The sequence below is a fragment of the Talpa europaea genome (genome assembly GCF_964194135.1).
Source record: "Talpa europaea genome assembly, chromosome: 15".
NCBI lineage: Eukaryota > Metazoa > Chordata > Mammalia > Eulipotyphla > Talpidae > Talpa > Talpa europaea.
In genome coordinates, this window is record NC_140083.1 from 1,344,503 (window position 1) to 1,362,642 (window position 18,140).

At 68.0% G+C, this 18,140-nt stretch overlaps 1 protein-coding gene across 2 annotated transcripts in view; it reads left to right on the plus strand.

Annotated features, from left to right (window-relative positions):
• Positions 1–15,386, plus strand: part of WNT7B (Wnt family member 7B) — a gene marked incomplete at both ends in the record, with an annotated part of 33,117 nt that extends 17,731 nt beyond the window's left edge. For both annotated transcript variants that reach the window (XM_084255767.1, XM_084255766.1), the window contains 3 exons: positions 1,904–2,130; positions 12,369–12,640; positions 14,907–15,386. In XM_084255767.1, the coding sequence (XP_084111893.1) occupies positions 1,904–2,130; positions 12,369–12,640; positions 14,907–15,386 (979 nt within the window). The remainder of the gene's footprint in view (positions 1–1,903; positions 2,131–12,368; positions 12,641–14,906) is intronic.
• Between the last annotated feature and the right edge of the window lie 2,754 nt (positions 15,387–18,140).

Below are 18,140 nucleotides of genomic sequence, written 5' to 3' on the forward strand. Positions count from 1 at the left end.
TCTCACTCTGAGTTGGGGTGTCTCCTGAGGCAGATGGGGGTTCTCTGGACAGGACCCGTGACATCTACTCCCACACTGGCTCATCCATCCATCCCGCAAACACTTGGGGGAGGCCCCCAGGCCCTGAAATCTGTTCAGACTTGGCTCTGCCCTCAAGAGGTTTGCTGTCTGGGGCGGGGAGCGGGGCACAGAAACCTGGAGATGGGCAGGGGCGGTGCCAGAGATGGCGGGTGGTACTGGAGACTGGGAGGAGATACCAGAGACCAGGAGAGGGTACCGGAGACTGGGGGGTGGGTGCTGGAGACCAGGTGCCCACTCCGAGCCCCCTTGATGCCAGGAGCCAAGGGATGGGCACCCAGGGGGTTTGCACCTGGGCCTGGAAGGCGTTGAGTCTGCCGGGTAGGGCAGGGGGAGGACGGTGTCCCAGGCAGAGGGACAGGCAGGGTGTCTGAGGCCACATCCCCAGAGGCCTCCAATTCCAAGCAGAAGAGCCTGGGAACTCTGGCTGGGTTTTGGGGGGATCTAGGAGGGGAGCCTGGGGTCTGCCTGGGGGCAGGAGGCCAGAGGACCCCCTGGGCTGCGCTCCTGCCACCCCAGTGGGGGTTCTTCCCATGCGGGGCGGGTGCGGCTGCGGCAGTGGGAGCATCTGGAACGGAAAGCCCGTGTTAGCAGCGGGCCGGAGCCTGCAGCCGGCCTGGGGGCCGGGCCCGGGAGCGTTCCCATCCATCTCATTTCCCCGGCTCGGTTTTCCGGGGAGCTACAATTACTTGGGGCTGAATTCCCCAGATTCCAGGCCGCTCCAGCCCCACCCGCCGGCCTCCTTCCTCCACGCCAGCCGCGGGCGTTGCTGCGCTTTGTGCCGTGGGAGACCAGGGGTCTTGGCCAGATTAGCGGGCGGGGCAGCCGGCCCGGGGATTGGGTGTCAGTCGGGGCGCCCGGGGTGCCGCAGCACGTGCTGTGGGCTCCTGCCCCATGGGGACTTTCCCAGCCAGCTGTGGGCGCCCGGCTGCCCTGGAAAAACACTGAGCGGCTTCTCTCAAGAAAGGGGGTGACAGGCGGTGGCGGAGGGGTGCACTCACTGTGCCCTGAGGCCAGGGCCATGCGTGCTGGCTTGGGGGAGGCCCCGGCAGCCTCTGAACACCCACTCTCTGCATTTCACTAGGCCCCTCCTCCCAGTTTGGTGGCCCCCTCAAAGCAAACAAGCAGCCCAGAGACTCCCCTCCGAGACACGCACCCCAAAGGACTGAAACGGACTCAGACACAAACCTGTGACGGTCCCGAAACTCGGGGGAGGCGCCCACCCACTTGTCCACCACGAAAGGGCAGGAGCAAAGCGCACTCTGCGGATGGGGCAGCGCTGGGGGCGGGGGCTGCGATGCCCCTGACCACCTCTCACAAGGGGCCGCAGGCCCCGGGGCCCAGCATGTGTGGCTCCAGGTCTATGAGGTGCCCCGGTCAGTGGCAGGTCAGGGGTTCCGGGCAGAGGGAGGGAGGACACGACGCAAAGGTGTTTCTTTTGGGGGTAGTGACAGACCTCAGAGCGGGGCAGAGGGGCGACTCTGGGAATGTGAGTTTGACCCCGTGAAACAGACAAGCCGCCTGTCTCCCTGTCCGTGGAGCGCCCCCGCGGGGCCAGCCTCAGCTCCTGGAGGCGCCAGGGGGCTCATTGCAAAGGCCCCGGGACAGCCCCGCGGCTACAGCGGCTTCACGACAGGTGGCCGGGCTCAGCACACAGTAGGTGTGCAGCTCGGGTCTGCTCCTGTTTCGTCCCCGGGGGCGCAGCCCCTGGTCACCTTGGCGACGCAGGCGGGTGGGCGGGGACCACGCATGTCGTGGCAGCGGGGCCTGTGCGAGCGCCCGGGCGGGCGCGGCCGCGCTCACCTCCCCTGTCCTCTCCCCGCAGAGCGCTGTCGTCTGTCGTGGCCCTGGGAGCCAACATCATCTGCAATAAGATCCCCGGGTTGGCCCCGCGGCAGCGCGCCATCTGCCAGAGCCGGCCCGATGCCATCATCGTGATCGGGGAGGGGGCGCAGATGGGCATCAACGAGTGCCAGTACCAGTTCCGCTTCGGGCGCTGGAACTGCTCCGCGCTGGGCGAGAAGACCGTCTTCGGGCAGGAGCTCCGAGTAGGTAAGGGCGCTGCGGCTCCCGGCGCCGGGCACTGTGCTCGCGCTCTGCGTGCCTCCTGCTGGCCGCTCTCAGCTCGCGGTGGGCCTGGCGGGGGCGGCCCCGACCCCAGGGACACCAGGCCTGACTGGCCCTCTGGGATGCCCGCAGGTCTGGGCCGCGGCGTCCACGGGAAGCCGCTGGGCAGTGGACAGGGTCCCAGCTGGGGGCTGGGGGCGTGTCCTGGCATGGGCCGGGAAGGGAGGCAGGAGGGAGCCAGGCTGGTGCGGTGGGGAGGCACGCTGCCCCCTGGCTTCTGCACCAGCAAATGGGGTCATGGCAGCATCTCCATCACGGGGTGTTTGGGGGCCAGTCCCCTGGCCCGGGAAGTGCTGTTCACCTTCGCACTGGCCCTGAGCAGCAGCGGAGGCCGCTGGCGGACGTGGTGCTTAGCCTGCGGGGCGGCGGGGCGGCCGCAGGGAGCAGGGCAGGGGCTGGGCTGTGCAGGTGAGGGCACCTTCAGTCCATGACCGCGGCAGCCCCTGCGCTGCCCACAGCCCCAGGCCACACTCCCACCTGGCGTCCCCATGACCCGGGGAGGCTCATGGTTCCACTTCACGGGAAGGAGACTGAAGCCCAGAGACAGATTTAGGGGAAAATGTGAGACTGACCTGGATTTGGACCAGCCCGGTGGACTCGGGGCTGCTCAGAGCCTCAGTTTCCTGCTGCGTAACACAACACTGAGCGGACAGGCCCCTCCTCTGGGTCCGCGACGCCTCCCTGGGCCCAAGCACAGTAGGTGCACAGGCGCCGCGGGGACAGTGAGGGTGCGGGGCAGCGGCCCTCCTGCAGGCCTGGCCAGGGCCTGAGGGGAGCGCTGACTCGGCAGCGGGCCGGCCCCGGGCATGCGGGCGCAGGTGGGCCTCCGCACACGTGGGCACACCCGTCCTTCCGGTCCCCCGGCCCGCCCGGCAGAGCCGCAGCTGCCGGGACCCAGGCCAGAGCCCGGCTCTGCAGGGCCTGGAAGGCCCGGCGGGGGGCTGAGGGTGGCGCAGGGGAAAGCCCCCGGGGGCCCCTTTGTGGTAAGCAGCCTGTGGGTGGCACCTGGCACGGCCAGGAGGTGGCCCCGCCCCTCCCCAGGGCCCCGCCACCCAAGTGCAGCTCCCTCCACAGGTGCCAGCAGGCCGGGGTGGGGCCTCGCTCCGTGCTCCACGGCAGCGCCAGCAGCGGGCGCGGCGGCCGGAGCCCACTTGCCCCAGACACTGCGGGCATCCCCACTGCGCCTCCAAGGAAGCTGAGGCCCAGCCTGCCGCGAGGTTGTCCCAGCTCTGCAGTGGACCCGGCTTCAGGCCCAGGTCCTGCAGCCCTTTCTGGTGACCCCTACAGCCCCTCTGGGCAGGGGAGGGCCTCGGCATCGCTGTGGCCAGGAGACGCGGGCAGCGGGAGAGACGCAGTGTGCCCCCAGGGTCGGGTCAGGCCCCAGGTGGGGACGCCGCACCCGTGTGCTGGTCCATGCCGGCGTGATGGGCAGGGCAGAGCCCGAGGCGTGGTGTTGGCCCCCACTTGCTGTCCCCCGTGGCGGACAGTGTCTATCCCCCAGGTCACCTTGGCTGACCGCCACGCTGTCCTGAGCTGTGAAGGTGGCTGGCGACGACCCACAGCTGGAGACTGGCCCTCGGCCCCAGGGGCCTGCGCACAGGGGCTGTGCTTGGGGAGCACAGCCTCGCCCAAGGCACATCTGAAGGAAGACCCCCCCCATACTCACAAGCATTTCCGAGGCAAACCCCTGTCCAGGGACTCTCGTGGGGCCAGCTGACCCCTCTTTCTCGGCTGGGCCCCGACCGGCCTGGACGTCCTGTCTCTCTGCTGCCCTTTCTCAGCTGTCCTGCTCAGGGCCCCAAGGGGCGTGACCAGCACCGCTGCCCCTGGGGACACATGCTGCACGCGCTCTGCACCCCATTGCCCGAACCTCCCTCTTGTCCCCCCACGGCCACTGCAGGGCCTGCCACTCTGGCCTCCCCTGGCAGCGGTCAGTGCCCCTTCCTGCCTCCTACCCAGCCCCTGCCAGGCCGCATTGCACCCTTCCTGCTGTAGCTCGCTCCTGCCACCCCGCACCCCTGCGCCCCTCCATGCCTTCCGGAGACCACGCTTAGGGGTCCTCCCCCCACCCCCTGCCGAGCGGCGGGCCTTCCCGGGCCAGGACTCTGTCCTCCCTGCGGGGTCCCCTCCACTCTGCTCCTGGGTCTGACTCCCCCGCGGGGCATCCCTGCCCCTCCCCCCCATCGCTCAGGCTCGCCTGCCCAGAGCGGGCGGGCTCTCTGAGGCCAGGCTGAGGTCCCCCCACAGCGGCAGGCTGTGAGCTGCTGGCTCGGGGTGGGGGCTGGCCTGGAGTCAGAGCAGGAAGCGGGCCAGCCCCTGTCAGAGGCTCGGGTGCCGGGCGCGGGGTGGGCGCCGCGCCAGCGCTGGCAGGCAGCCGGGGGCACTCGTGGGAGCGCCACTCAAGCGGTGCCAATTAATGATTGGCCCTGGGAGGGGGGAAGGCCTGGGCAGGTGGGACAGCCCCACAGGCCCTGCTGGTGACCTTGGCCTTTTCTTCGGGCCCAAGTCTTCCGCGGAAGGGAAACCCCTTAAAGGGGCAGCGCAGCCCTGTGCAGAGTCCCGTCTCCTGCCCGCAGCGGGGCGGCTGCCGCGTGCCCGGCCGGCTGCTCCCTGGGAGTTTTCTTGCTGTGCCCTGCGCTGGCTGTCCCCGGGACTCCAGGTGCTGCCGTCCCTGCTCCCTTCCGGTGGCAAGACCCACGCCAGTTTCCCTGTGCCCGAGCAGGCCTAGTGATCGCCCCCCTCATGCCCCATCCAGGGAGGCTGTGACCCAGAGCTCCTCCTGACCGTCTCTTCTCTTGCCTGGAAATGAGCTTGGGGGAGGGGGGCAAACGTGCCCCCAGCTCAGCTGGCGTCTGTCACGAGTGGGGCAGGGTGGAGGGGGGACCCGAGAGTTGGGGTGGACCAGAGCCATCTCTTGGAGAGCCGGGCCGCGGAGGCCCTGAGCAGGGCCTGGGGGTGAGGCCTGCCCGGAGCGGGTGACGTGTAGGTGGAGTCCCGAGTCACCCCGGCCAGTCTGGGGGTGAGTCTGGCAGTGAAAACAGGGAAGGGGCTCCAGGTGGAGGGAACAGCATGTGCCAAGGCCCAGGGGCCAGGGATCAGAGGGAGCATTGAGGGGGACAGCGGGTGGGGTGCTGAGGCTGGGTGACGCTGAGGGGCTGGAAGGCCCGGCTGGCCTGAGCAGGAGAGGGACGTCCCTCTGCCCTGGGGCCTTCCGGTGGCTGCCCCACCCCCACTCGGGTTCTCTGGCGTGGAACCCCAATCCCAGCTGCCGTGGAACCCCCAGTCCCATCCACATGTACGGACTCATGCGTGACCAGGCATGGGCAGCCTGCTTTGTGGGTGAGCTTTGCACTGGGGGCCAGTCCTGAGCCCCCAGCCTGGCACTGCAGGGCCATCGGCTCCTGGACCACCCGAGGGTGGAAGCGACAGGCCGCGGGTATGACGTTGATCCCTAGGAGGGGTGAGGCTCAGGACGGCGCCCGCCTCTCAGGGGCCGGCAGCTGCTGGTGTGCCCAGCAGACCCGGGAGCCGTCGAAAGAAAAGCTGGTAAAACGGTCCTTTGATAACCTCTGCGCTGATTTCAAGTTGCGATGCTAATATCCAGCCGCATCGGCAAAATGAAATGTCACTAGGATTCACCCTAAACTGGTGACGTGCAAGTGTCAGGTAACGGGTGTGACCCCCAAGGCTTCTGTGCAACGGCTTCCAGCTGCCCTGGCCCGGGGCAGGCGAGCATGTGAACCCAGACCTGCCTGTCTCCACCCCAGATGCCGTCCTCCCGCTCGGGGTGGCAGGGAGGTGGGCGGGGGCGGCTCCTCTGGCTACCCCTGCATGTGGCCGCGCCCGCGGGCTCTGTGCTGGGCAGGAGTTGGACGTGGAGGCCGCCAGCTCCGCTCCTGGAGTCTGTACCCAGGAGGCACCTGTCGAGCTGTGAGGCCGACTGCGTCCAGCCTCGCACTGGGCAGTTCCTCCCCGCCAGCAGCCCCCAACCTGAGGGGGCACATCCTTGCGCCACCGGCCCCGTTATTCCCACTCCCTCCCCGTGCTGGGGCCGGGCACAGGACGCCAGGGCAGTCGGATATTGCAGGGCAGAGCAGAAAGCCTTTCCTGCAGGCTGGGCCCCCGCGCTCCCCTGGCTCAGGACTCAGCAGGCACCCCTTTGGCCAGCCGGGTGCCGTCAGCAGGGAGGCTGTCAGTCCTCGGGCCCAGACTCTTCCCCTGGGCCCCGGCAAGGCTGCCTGGATCTCCCAGCCTTCCTGGCGAGGCCCCGCAGCAAGGGGTACAGTGATCCCGGCCGGCCGCCAGGCTCTGCTTGACCTTGGGCACGCCTGCGGGCTCTGGGGCATCAGTCCACCCACCCAGCCCTGGCATGACTGGGGTCCAGACACCTCCAGGGCTTGGGGATCTCTCCTCAGAATGGAGGGTGCGGGGCCTGCTCCCTCAGTCCTGGTTGGGGCTCCCTGGAAGGCCTCCATGGCTAAGCGTTCCCACCTCTGCGGCCGCCACCCCAGGATCCACGAGCCTGGCCGCCAGCCTCTGCCCCCTGCCGCCGGGCCAGGAGGGCCGTCTCCCCGCGCGCTGCAGAGGCCGGGCCGGCACAAGCAAGGCTCCCCGGCTCCTGCTCTCCGCACGTCAGCGACAGCCTGGGGCTCTCGGGGGCGGTGAAGGAGGGCGAGGGATTTGCCCAAAATCACACGCGGTAAGAACTGGGGCTTTGAGCCTGGGGTTCCAGGGCTGTGCCCTGGCAGAGGCCCTGGGGGGACGAGGCTCCATTGCCCCCCACACCTGGTCCCCACACATGGGCAGCTGCTGACTTTGCCCTGAGCCCTGGTGAGGGAGAGGCTGCCAGGCTGCCGGAGGCCCTTCCAGCCGCGCCAGAGCGAGGGCTGGGGCGAGGGGCCCCAAGACCCACCCGACTTGGAGCAGGCCCCGGGGCTGCCAGGTGACTTCCTCGCCCGCAGCTGCTGCGTCTCTGCCCCTCGGCTGGGTGCAGGACCCACCTCAGGCCCGCGCAGCATGTGCGGCCTCCTGGGTCAGAACAAAGGCCTGGGGCGCGGGTGTGCCGGCGTGTTCGGACCTGGCAGGACTTTCCAGAGCTCTGTTTATGACAACGGCCGCGAGGGCTTAGCATGGAGACACTGACTCAGCGAGCCGGCGGGTGGCGGCCAGCGGGCGGGGGCCGGGGGCACAGAGGGACAGACAGGGACAGAGGGCAGGGTAGGCGGGGCAGAGAGAAGACACAAGAGCACACGCAGTGCACATGCCGCACACACACGAGTGCACCATGCACAGACACATGCGCCATGCAAAACACACAGGCACTGCAACACGCACACACACCATCATGTGTGCACCACACATGTGCCCAGCAGCACCACCTCATTCCCTCCTTAGGACCTTAGCGTTGCTGTTCCTTCTTCCTGGAACACTGTTCCCTGTGCCTTTGCATGGCTCACTTCTCTCGTCTCACAGGGCCCACCTCCGGCACCCCCTCTGAAAAGGGCCCTCGTGGTCCCCCTCTGCCCTGCTGACTCCTTGTGGCTCTGGCGGGTGCCCTGTTTCTGGCCACACCCATCAGCTTCGTGCCTACATTTGTCTAATCTGGATAGTTCATACCTGTGGCCTCATACTAGGTGGTCTTTTGTGGCTGGCATCTCTCACTCAGCATCATATTTTCAAGGTGTATCCACGTTGTTGTAAATTGGCCACTCCTTCCTTTTCATGGCTGAGTAATATTCCATGACACGGAGAGGCCACCTTTGCTGTACTCATCTGCTGGTGGACACTTGTGTTGGAGGTATTATAGATCACGCTGCTGTGACCATTTTTTTTTTTTTTTTGTGTGTGTGAACATATGTTTGCTTCTCTTGGGGACACACCAAGGAAGGACATTGCTAGGTCCTGGAAGTCTTTGATTAACCTTTTAAAGAACAACCAGGCTGTTTCCACAGTGGCTGTAGAGGCAGTGTATGAAGACTGATTTCTCCACATCCTTGTCAACACTTGCTACTGTCTGTCTGAATTTTAGCCCTCCCTAGCAGCACGCAGAGCCACCTCGCTGTGGTTTTGATTAGCATTTCCTGGAGGGCTCATGATGTTGAATATCTTTTTCATTGCTATTTGGCCATTTATATACCATCTTTAGAGAAATGTCCCCTTGGCTCCTTTGTCATTTTTAATTGGGTTACTTGCCTTTTGTCACAGTCACACTTCACTTAGTGACGCTTGTGTGGGTAACACACGGCAAGCACAATGGTGGCTGCCCGCCCAGCTGGGTGCATCGTGCCCCCCCCAGCGATGAGCCGCTCCAGTGACGCGAGGCTCGGAGGGGCCCCGTGACACGTGCCTGTGCCGAGTTGTAGAAAAGGCCACATTTTTTAAAGAAGAGCAAGGAAATGTTGGCAAGGGCGGGGAGGTTAAACAGCGGCAGCCACACGCGTGGACATGACGGTGGTGTGCGAGCCCAGGTGTGTGTCACAGGCAAGGTGGGGACACGCACAGAGGAGTGGGCTCAGACTGCCAGACCCACACCCGGGGAGCCCACGCGTGCTGCGCCTCGCGGGGGTGGGGCACGAAGCCCGGCTTCCCCTCCCCCCAGCAGGGCCAGGCCTGCCCACCCCCACCTCCGGCACCCCGCGCCATCACGTAGGAACCACGTGGCAGCTGGGGACGTTGAGACACGAAAGGGCCCCTGACTTGTCTGACGGGCCAGTGTGGGATCCGGACGTGAATGTGCGGGTCGGGCTGCAGGACGCCTCCCGGGCTGTGTGACCCGCCAGTCATCGCAGGTCAGGCCCGGGCCCGCCTCTGTGTGACTGGGCAGCGTGTTCCCTGCTGAGGACAGGGTGACTTCAGAGGCCCCAGGCCCTTCCCCGCACTGAGTGGGAAGCCCTGACCCTGGGCAGTGGGACAGCGTGCTGTCCCTCCAGGCCTGTGGCTACTCAGGGCATCAAGAGCTCAATCACGGTGTTTTAGGATTTCCAAAATGGCGCGCCAGCCCCATGGACACTAGGGAGTGGCAGGGAGCCGGAGTGGACATAAAGGATCGCTGGGGGCACGGGGCGCTGCCCTGGGGGCTCTGAGACTCCTGTCTTGCCTGGATGGCACACCTGTCCCCGCCAGGAGTGCCCCAGCACCCTCCTCAGGGTCAGTGAGGTGTCCTGCAGGCCCTCTCCCCAAGTGCTGGCCGGGCTGGCACTGCTGAGAGGGTGGCACGAGCAGGGGCTGTTGGTCCCTCTGAGCCTGGCGTCCAGCAGGGTCAGCCGGGGCTTGGGCTTGAACAACGTGCAGGACAGGGAGCAGCCTGGGTGCCTGAGGGACCTGGCAGCCTCGGTTCACCCACAGGGCAGAGGTCCCTGCGGGCGCGGACTGCCCAGAATGCAGTGCAGTGGAGGCCGGCTGGGCTGGCTGACCAGGCGCGTGCCAGGGTCGAGGCTCTGGATAAGCAGAGACGCCAGGCGGCCTGTGGCTCTGAGCCGCGCCGGCTCTCCCCGGTGGGCCTGCCGGCTTGCTATGGACACCGGCTTGCTATGGCGGGGGTGAGGCCCCTTGCTCTGCTTCTCTGGGGCTGCTCCTGGGGCCATGGATGGCAGGAGGACTCTGAGCCCCTCTTGGTGGAGGGACACGGGCTCACAGAGGGTCTGTAACTTACCTGGGGCTGCAGCAAAGCGAAACTCCTCTCCCGACACCGCCCGCCTCCCAGCACTTGCTGCTTACCCACAGCTGGCCGGGCCTGCGGGGCTAACGGCGCTCACCTGCGCCCGCTGGGGGCCGGGCAGGGCCGCCCTGGGAACGTGGGTTTGGCGCCAGGCCTGTGCCCTCTTGGGACTCACCAGGCTGGGGGTGGGCGAGGCCCACCTGCCCTGGCGTTTCCCGGGGACCTGCTGGCCGGGGATCAGGCCCAAGGACGCTGCATCCCAAGAGGCCCTCCAGGCCGGAGGCGGCTGCCCCAGACCACGCCCGCCCCTTCCCGCGGGGCCCCGCACCTGAGCAAGTCCCCTTCCCTGAGGAGACGCCACTGTGTCCACTGCGAGGCGGGCAGGCCTGGGCTTAGGCCGCGCTGTCTCGCAGGCCCCCGACGCGCGCAGCCCCCACCGGCCCTGTGCGCAGCCGAGAACCAGGCTGGAGGGGCCCAAAGACTCAGCCGTGGGTCCCGCCCTCCGCGCCCGAACCCCGAGGGGCACCTGGCCAAGCTGGGAGGAGGGTGCCTGCCCCCCGGCTTCACGAGCAGCTGTGTCCTGGGCTGGGCAGCCGCCGCCACCCGGGCAGAGCAGCCACCCGTCCTCTACGCGGGATGAGCGTGGGCAGCCCCGCCCGGCCTGGCTGTGGAGCAGCCAGGTGGGGCCTGGCCTGGACTCGAGGCCATCCGGAGGCCAGGCAGCCCCCGGAGGCGGGAGGCGCTCTCCCTGCACCTGTGCGCCCCCGTTCTCTCCCTGGAGGGGGCAGTGGGCAGTGCCCCAGGACGGCCAGTCTGCACCCGAGTGAGCTGGGACGGGACTGTCCCCTCCGTGTCTGGTCTCACGCCGACCCGGGCGAGTTAGGAAGCCCCTCGAGTCCGCAGCAGTGGTGGGAAGTGGGGTGCAGCACCCGCTGCTGTCGGTGTGGGCTGCACAGAGTTGGGCTGAGCGGGAACCCCTCAACCTAGGATGCTCATCGGTTCTTCCCAAACCCCAGCTTCTTTGGAGTCCCCCCCCCCCCCCCCGTCTCCATGGCGAGGCGCAGGGTTGGCTCATTACAACCAAATAAAACAAGAATTAGCGGGAGCGGCGGTGAGTAAGCCTGAGTAACCCCGCTGAGCGGGACGCGGCGCGGCCAGGAGGGAGGCCCGCGGCGGGGAGGCGGGTCCCTGGGAGAGCCCCCAGTGTCGTCCATGGCTGTGGGGGAGACCCTCCCCCCGCCCCTGTTGGGGGACCCCTCACCTGCCAGCCGGCCCCCTGCCAGGCCCACAGAGGGTTGAATCAGCCGCTCCCCTCGCCGTGAGGGCCTCTTCCCCGTGTCCTCCTGCCCACGGTCAATTAGCCGCAGCGGGGCCATGCCGCGGGCAGCCCCGGGGCCCGAGTCCCTCCCTCCGCCCCACCACCTGTGTCATCGCCTCCCGCGCCCCGGTTTCCTCCTCTGTGTGGGGCTGTCCGAGGACAGAGGTGGAGGCCGGAGGGGCCCCGGCAGTGATGCGAGGGTGGCCGGCGGTGGGCGGCCAGCACAGCTCTGCTGAGCCGCTTCCTGCACCCCTCCGGGCCCCGCCCCTAAAGCCCACAGGGCACCCCGGCCGGCCGGCGGCACACGGGCCTCTCGGCTCTCCCGCGCCTGCTCCTCTCCTGCTGCTCCTGACCTCATTCTGGCAGTGACCCCTGCACCCTCGTTCCTGCTGCTCCCCCCGAGGGGTGCACGCGCCTGCCACACACGCTGCGCACACGCTGCACACCCCCGCACCCCCCCCACGCGGGCGCACTAAGAAACCCCACAGTCACACACACCCTCCCATGCACTCACAGGGCGTTAACTTGTACTTTTTGTTAAGACTCACTTTGCTTAAGATGGCACCTCCTCCAGGAAGCCCTCCTGGCTGGGTGGGGAGCCCAGGAGGACTGGCACCGAGTCTGGGCAATTGAGGGCCCCTGAGACAAGTGGAGGTGACAGAGGGGAGGGGCCCGGGAGGCCAGGGCCTGGTGATGGGGGGTGGGAGGGAGAGGGAGGCGGCAACAGAGAGCGTGGGGTGGGGGGAGGGAGTCTGTGAGCACTGTGGTTGCTGCCTGGCTCCTGTCCGTTGGGGTGGGTGCCCCCGAGATCCGTCCTGGGGGCTGGTTCATGAGGATCAGGGCTCGCGGCTGGCCGAGGCAGGGCAGGGGCTCAGACTGTCACATCCGTCCTGCCCTGTGCCCTCCCGGGTTGGGGGACAGGCCTCTCCCTGGGCTCTGGGGCTCGGGAGAGAGTGGACCAGCCTACCTGCTGTTGGCAGGGCACGGCATGCTTTAAGTGCCCACCTTGCACCAGGCACTGTGCCCCCACAGCCCACAAGGCGCAGGGCTTGGCTGAACTGGAAGCTCAGCGGGAGGTGCTGATCCCGGGGTCACACGGGCGCCCATGGCCAGAGAGGGTGCAGCGCGGGTCCCCCGACGCCCCGGGCGGAGAGCCACTGGGCCTCACCGCACAACCTCTCCCCCCAGGGAGCCGCGAGGCCGCCTTCACCTACGCCATCACCGCTGCTGGCGTGGCCCACGCCGTCACTGCTGCCTGCAGCCAGGGCAACCTCAGCAACTGCGGGTGCGACCGTGAGAAGCAGGGCTACTACAACCAGGCCGAGGGCTGGAAGTGGGGCGGCTGCTCGGCCGACGTGCGCTACGGCATCGACTTCTCCCGGCGCTTCGTGGACGCCCGAGAGATCAAGAAGAACGCGCGGCGCCTCATGAACCTGCACAACAATGAGGCGGGCAGGAAGGTACTGCGGGCAGGGAGGGAGGTGAGGCAGGCAGGGACCCCTGGACAGCCACCTCCGCAGCATCAGGCTCCATCCTAGTGGAGGGAGGGGCGTGCGTGCGCGCGGTGGGCGGCGCTGGGCCTGGAGGTCACCCCTTCCTCCCGCTCCCCCCAGCAGTTCTGATAGGAGCCCTGCTGTGCCTGTTTCAGAGGGGCAAAAACGGAGGCGAGGAATGGCAGAGGGTGATCCCGAGGCCCCCGGCTGGTGGGCAGCAGGACTGAGAGGTTGTGGGAGGCCCCTGGGGCCACAGTCCCCTGTCCCCGCCCTGACCCCAGAGAGGTCCCCTCGGTTCTGGGACCCGCCCTCATCCAGGGGATCCTTCTTGGTGGCATCTGCTAAGACCAATTTCCAAACAAGCTCACGTTGTGAGGTTCTGGGTAGACTTGAATTTGGGGACCTCTATTAAGCATTTCCCAGGCTGGCCATGGCCCTCACGTCCTTGAGGGGTCGGGGTGAGAGGGTGAAGGGGTGGCTGGATCCCCCAGGGGTCTGGAAATGAGCAGTATGGGGGGTAACACCAGGGCGGGTCCCCAGGCTTAGAGCCAGGGCGGCATCTGGCCCCAGGCCCTGCAGGATTCCAGGCCCCTTCTGGACTTCGGTCCCTCACCCCCGAGACTGCCCCCCCTGGGCCACAGAGCCCCGTCTGAGCCGGGCCCTGCCCTGTTTGCGGAGAGAACCCCAAGCTGGCCTTTCCCAGGAGCCCCTGCCCCACTCCCGGGCTACAGGGGAGGGGCCCTGCTCAGCCCCCTCTCCTCTGGGCAGGGCCCCTCGGCACCCCAGCTCTCCTGGGCAGCAGGGGCTTTCGCTCTTGTCGTGAGGACGCTGGAGACGGACAGGAACCCACATCCTGAAACCTGAGCTCCCTTCCCAGGAGAGGCACAGGCCCGGGGCCCAGCCAGCAGCTGCCCGACGGAGCCCCCAGTCTCTGCCCCCCTCTGGGTCCTCACAGCGGGCCCCCATCCAGCCCCGCCCAGATGCTCACCGTTGGGGTTGAATCTTCCCTTGTGGTGTCAGTGACCGCCCCAGGCCCACCCCTGCTGTGGGCTGCCCACCCTGCTCCTGCACCCCTGCTCCGTCAGGTGGGCTCCTCTCCTCCACGGGCACCCAGTGCAGGACACCTCCTCAGGGAAGCCTCCGGCCTGACCGCATCAGGCTCTACCGCCTGTGCGCGGCATTTTGCGCGTCATGTCCTTGCTTCCCACCCAGGACTGAGAGCCCAGGCGTGTCCTCTGAAGCTGGGGCCCCTTGAGGCTGGGACCGGGAAGCAATGGGCAGTGGCCGGCCCTGTGGGAGGCTCCTCACTCTCCTGTTCATTCATTCACTCATTCCCGTGGGTCTCCGCGCGCGTGTGCCAGGGCTGGGGTCCTGACTGGGGGGCAGAGCGTGGTCACCATGGCGAGGCCAGCGTGAGCCTGGACAGCTGACAAATGGCCCCTCTGCAGCTGAGGGGCGGCAGCTAATGATTCCCCATCTTTCATCCGGCCCGGCTGGCAGGGGCCTTTCGATCCGGGTAAATGAGTACCCGGGGTCAGGGCTGGCTCTGGGAATCGGCCGTCCTGGGCCACGAGGGAGGTCCAAGGAAAACACAGGCTGTGCCCACCGAGGCCCCAGCGGAGCCGGGGAGCAAGAACACGCGGCGGCGGCCCCCAGCACCGCACGGCTGGGCCGCGCTGACCCGTGCACGCCCCTCCCGCCGCCCAGCCCGTCCTTCAGCCAAGGTGGGCCGCTCCGCGGGCATGCCGGCGACGATGCTGCGACGGGCCAGGCCTGCCCTGGCAGGGGGGCGGGCGCGGCGACGGGGCACGGGCTCCCCTTCCTAAGCACCTGCTGCTGCCGGGCCTGGGAGGCGCCTCCCCCAGCCTGGCTGGCTGCCAGCCCCCACTCGCCACCTGTGCTGTGCCTGGCGCAAGCCCCACGGCCGGGCCTCAGTTTCCTCACCGCCGCGCGGACCCAGCTCCCTGCCGGGTGGTTGTGAGAATTTAGCCAACCGTGATCAACGTGCCACGTTCTGGACTTCTCTGGGCTTCTGACCATGTCCCCAGCAGTGGGGACGCGTGGTGAGCTGCCCCCCTGGACAGAGCAGGAGACTGAGGCTCGAGAGGGGGAACATTTACCTGATGCGCGGGAAGGTGGGCTGCCGCAGGCAGGTGGGGCGGGAGGTGGGGCGCTGGCTGGGGGTGCTGGGGGCCCGGCGCCCCCACGCTGAGCTCTGCCCGGTGCCCCCCAGGTCCTGGAGGAGCGCATGAAGCTGGAGTGCAAGTGCCACGGCGTGTCGGGCTCCTGCACCACCAAGACGTGCTGGACCACGCTGCCCAAGTTCCGGGAGGTGGGCCACCTGCTCAAGGAGAAGTACAACGCGGCCGTGCAGGTGGAGGCGGTGCGCGCCAGCCGCCTGCGGCAGCCCACCTTCCTGCGCATCAAGCAGCTGCGCAGCTACCAGAAGCCCATGGAGACGGACCTGGTGTACATCGAGAAGTCACCCAACTACTGCGAGGAGGACGCGGCCACGGGCAGCGTGGGCACGCAGGGCCGCCTGTGCAACCGCACGTCTCCGGGCGCCGACGGCTGCGACACCATGTGCTGCGGCCGCGGCTACAACACCCACCAGTACACCAAGGTCTGGCAGTGCAACTGCAAGTTCCACTGGTGCTGCTTCGTCAAGTGCAACACCTGCAGCGAGCGCACCGAGGTCTTCACCTGCAAGTGAGCGGGCCGCCGCGAGGGCCCGGGCCCGCCTGCCAGGAGCCGGGGCTTCACCTGCGAGGGGCCCCTGGGCTCCGCCTCGTCTTCACCCGCCCACGGGCAGCGCCGCGGAGGCCCGCCCCACCGCACGGCCTTTGCACACCCTCTCCGGGCGCTGGTGTGGGCACAGGAGCCTGGCGAGCTGGGGGTCTCCGGGCCCGGCCCCCGCCCCGGGCTGTCCTGCTTGTCGGTCACCTCCTGCGGCAGGACGGGCCCACGCCCCGGCCAGAGCCCTTCCCTTCTCTCTGGGAACGCGAACCGAAGGGCACACGCACGTGCCCCGGAAGTGACGCCACGACGCTGTGTGTCCCGCCCCGCCTGGTGGCCCAGACCCAGGGGCGCTCCTCAGAGACTGCAGCGGGCCTCTCCCCCCCCCCCCCCGCCCCGGCCCGGGGGTGCTGCGCCGGCGGCCACACAGTTATTTATGTTTTCCTAGTGTCAAAGCCGGCGGGCATGGCCGGTCCTCACTCCACTGCGTGCAAGCAGGCCCTGGGCCGCCTTCTGCCGCCCCTCCGGGGCCTGCTGCTCCTGCCCCGGGGGCCCCCCAAGTGAGCTGGACGGGGCTTGGCAGCCAACACGGTCCCGGCCACACTCAGGGCCTCCAGGCCTCCCCTTGTCTCTGAGAATCGAATCAAGTGAATCAACATGGCCTGAGTCAGGCCCCAGGACTGATGAGTCCTTCCCCACGCTGTCGCCCTCCCGGGCCCCCACCTGGCTCCCCGACCCTGGAGTGAGCTGGCGCTCAGGGTGGGCCCGGTCCTGGGTGGGCTGGCGGCCGGCTGGCTCAGGGGGGGCCTGCCCAGTTTGACAGATGGGGCCATGGAGGCCCAGAGTGACTCCAGCACTTGTCCAAGACCTGCACCGTGAGGAGGCCTGGTCCAGGCATCCTGAAGTCCAGCCCAGGCCTTCTGGCCCCAAAAGACACCTCCTGGGACACTGGTGGCTTGGGGGACCCCAGGCCTTGAGGAATCCCTGGGTCCTCACCCCCAGAGGTACCTGCGAGGGCTTCTCAGGTGCTCTGCTGGGCCGTCCTCCATGGCGGTGCTAAGAGAATTGGACCTGGGACTCGGGGTCACACACCAGGGTCCGGCCCTCAAGCAGACGCCCGCCCAGGCCCCGCCTCCCCTTGAAGTCCGGCTCACCCCAAAACCTGGGAGATCGAACCAGGACAGGTTTCCCTTCGGTTCCAAACCGTGTGGGCAGAAGAGCTGGGGAAGTGGGCTCAGGGTGGGACGTCACCCCACCAGAGTCTCACCCTCCCCGGGGAAACCGAGGCAGAGCGTGGCCTGCCCATGGCCGGACAGGAGGGGTCCCCTCGCCACCCCATGCCCCTCCCACCTGTATGTGTTTTCCCGAAGAAACTGTGGAAATGTGTCCTCAGGCTTCTGACGCCCTCCCCCCACGCGGCTGGGCATGCTCCTGGGCCAAGCTGTGGTGTCCGGGCCTCGGCCCTGGGGTCCACCCGCTGCTCCCGACCGTGGCGGGCTGCTCCCCCGTCTGCTGTCCCGGGAGCTCAGGGCCCCGTGGCTGCCCTGGCCCCTCTGCCTCTCCCCACCCCGTGTCCCAGCTGCCCAAGCCCACAGGCCTGGGGTCCTCTGACCAAGAGCCCGGTTAACTTATATTGTCATATAGCGTCGAAATGTCTATAGTGTCTTAAATTATTGTGACCTACACTGGGTACGGGGGGCGGCGTGCACTGTCCCCGAGCCAGGCCCCTCCTCCTGCTTGAAACGGACCTGGGGCCCTGAGGCCACCGAGTCCCTCGCACTGTCCTTGCTGCCAGGAGCCCGCCGGTCCCCGCCCTCCCCAGTCGTCTGTCAGCGGCGGCCCTGCCCTTGGCGAGGGGGTCAGTGTGGCTGGGCGGGCGGTGGCCGCACCCCGCTTCAGGGGAGCCGGTGGGTTTCTGACGGGCTGTGTCTGCCTTCTGGAGCGGAGCGCGGCGCCAATAAAGCTGGAGTCAGAGCTGTGTGTGTGGCCCTCACGACGCCCTCGAATGCTGGGGGGGGGGGGGGGGCATGCTGTCCACGGGGAGGAGACCCCAAACCTCTTGGCCCTCACTCCTGCCCCTGCCCCCTGACCTCATTGTTCCTCTCTGCAGGCCCCGGTCGCAAGCAGGGACCCCGGTCACGCCTGCCGGCCACCCCCACCCAGCAGAGACCCCAATGGGGGCGGGACACAGGCCCTGAGGCCACCCTGGACAGCCGGGTTCAGGCTGCATGGACAGGAAGACCACGCACTGACCTGAGTGGCTGGGCGGGGGCTGCTCTGGGGGAGGGGGAGTCCGGGGGTGGGGACCCCCAGGCCAGGGCCCATTGTCTCCCTGTGTCTCTGCCCTTTCTGAACCCGCTGGGTCTGGCCTCAGGGCCCCTGTGGGTCTGTCCAGCTGTGCCTGGCAAGTTTGGGTCAAGTGTCCTGGGGCACCCCTTGGCCTGTCCATGGCAGGAAGGCGGCCGGGGGCCCGTGGGAGCCTCGCAGCCCTTGGCCGGCCAGCGGGCTGTGCTGTCCTGAGGCCCAGCCTCTGCGCCTGCGGTAACCGAGCAAGCGGGGATGAATGGCATTCCTGCCGAGGGCCGGAAGGCATGCGGCAGGGCCGGTTTGGCCACTGCCCGCTGTCCCGGCAGCCTGGCATCAGCGGAACCACTGATCAAACAGCCCCCGTCCCCCCGGTGCCCGGCGGGCACCCACGGAGACTGGCCCCAGACTCAGGGCCCCGTGGAGG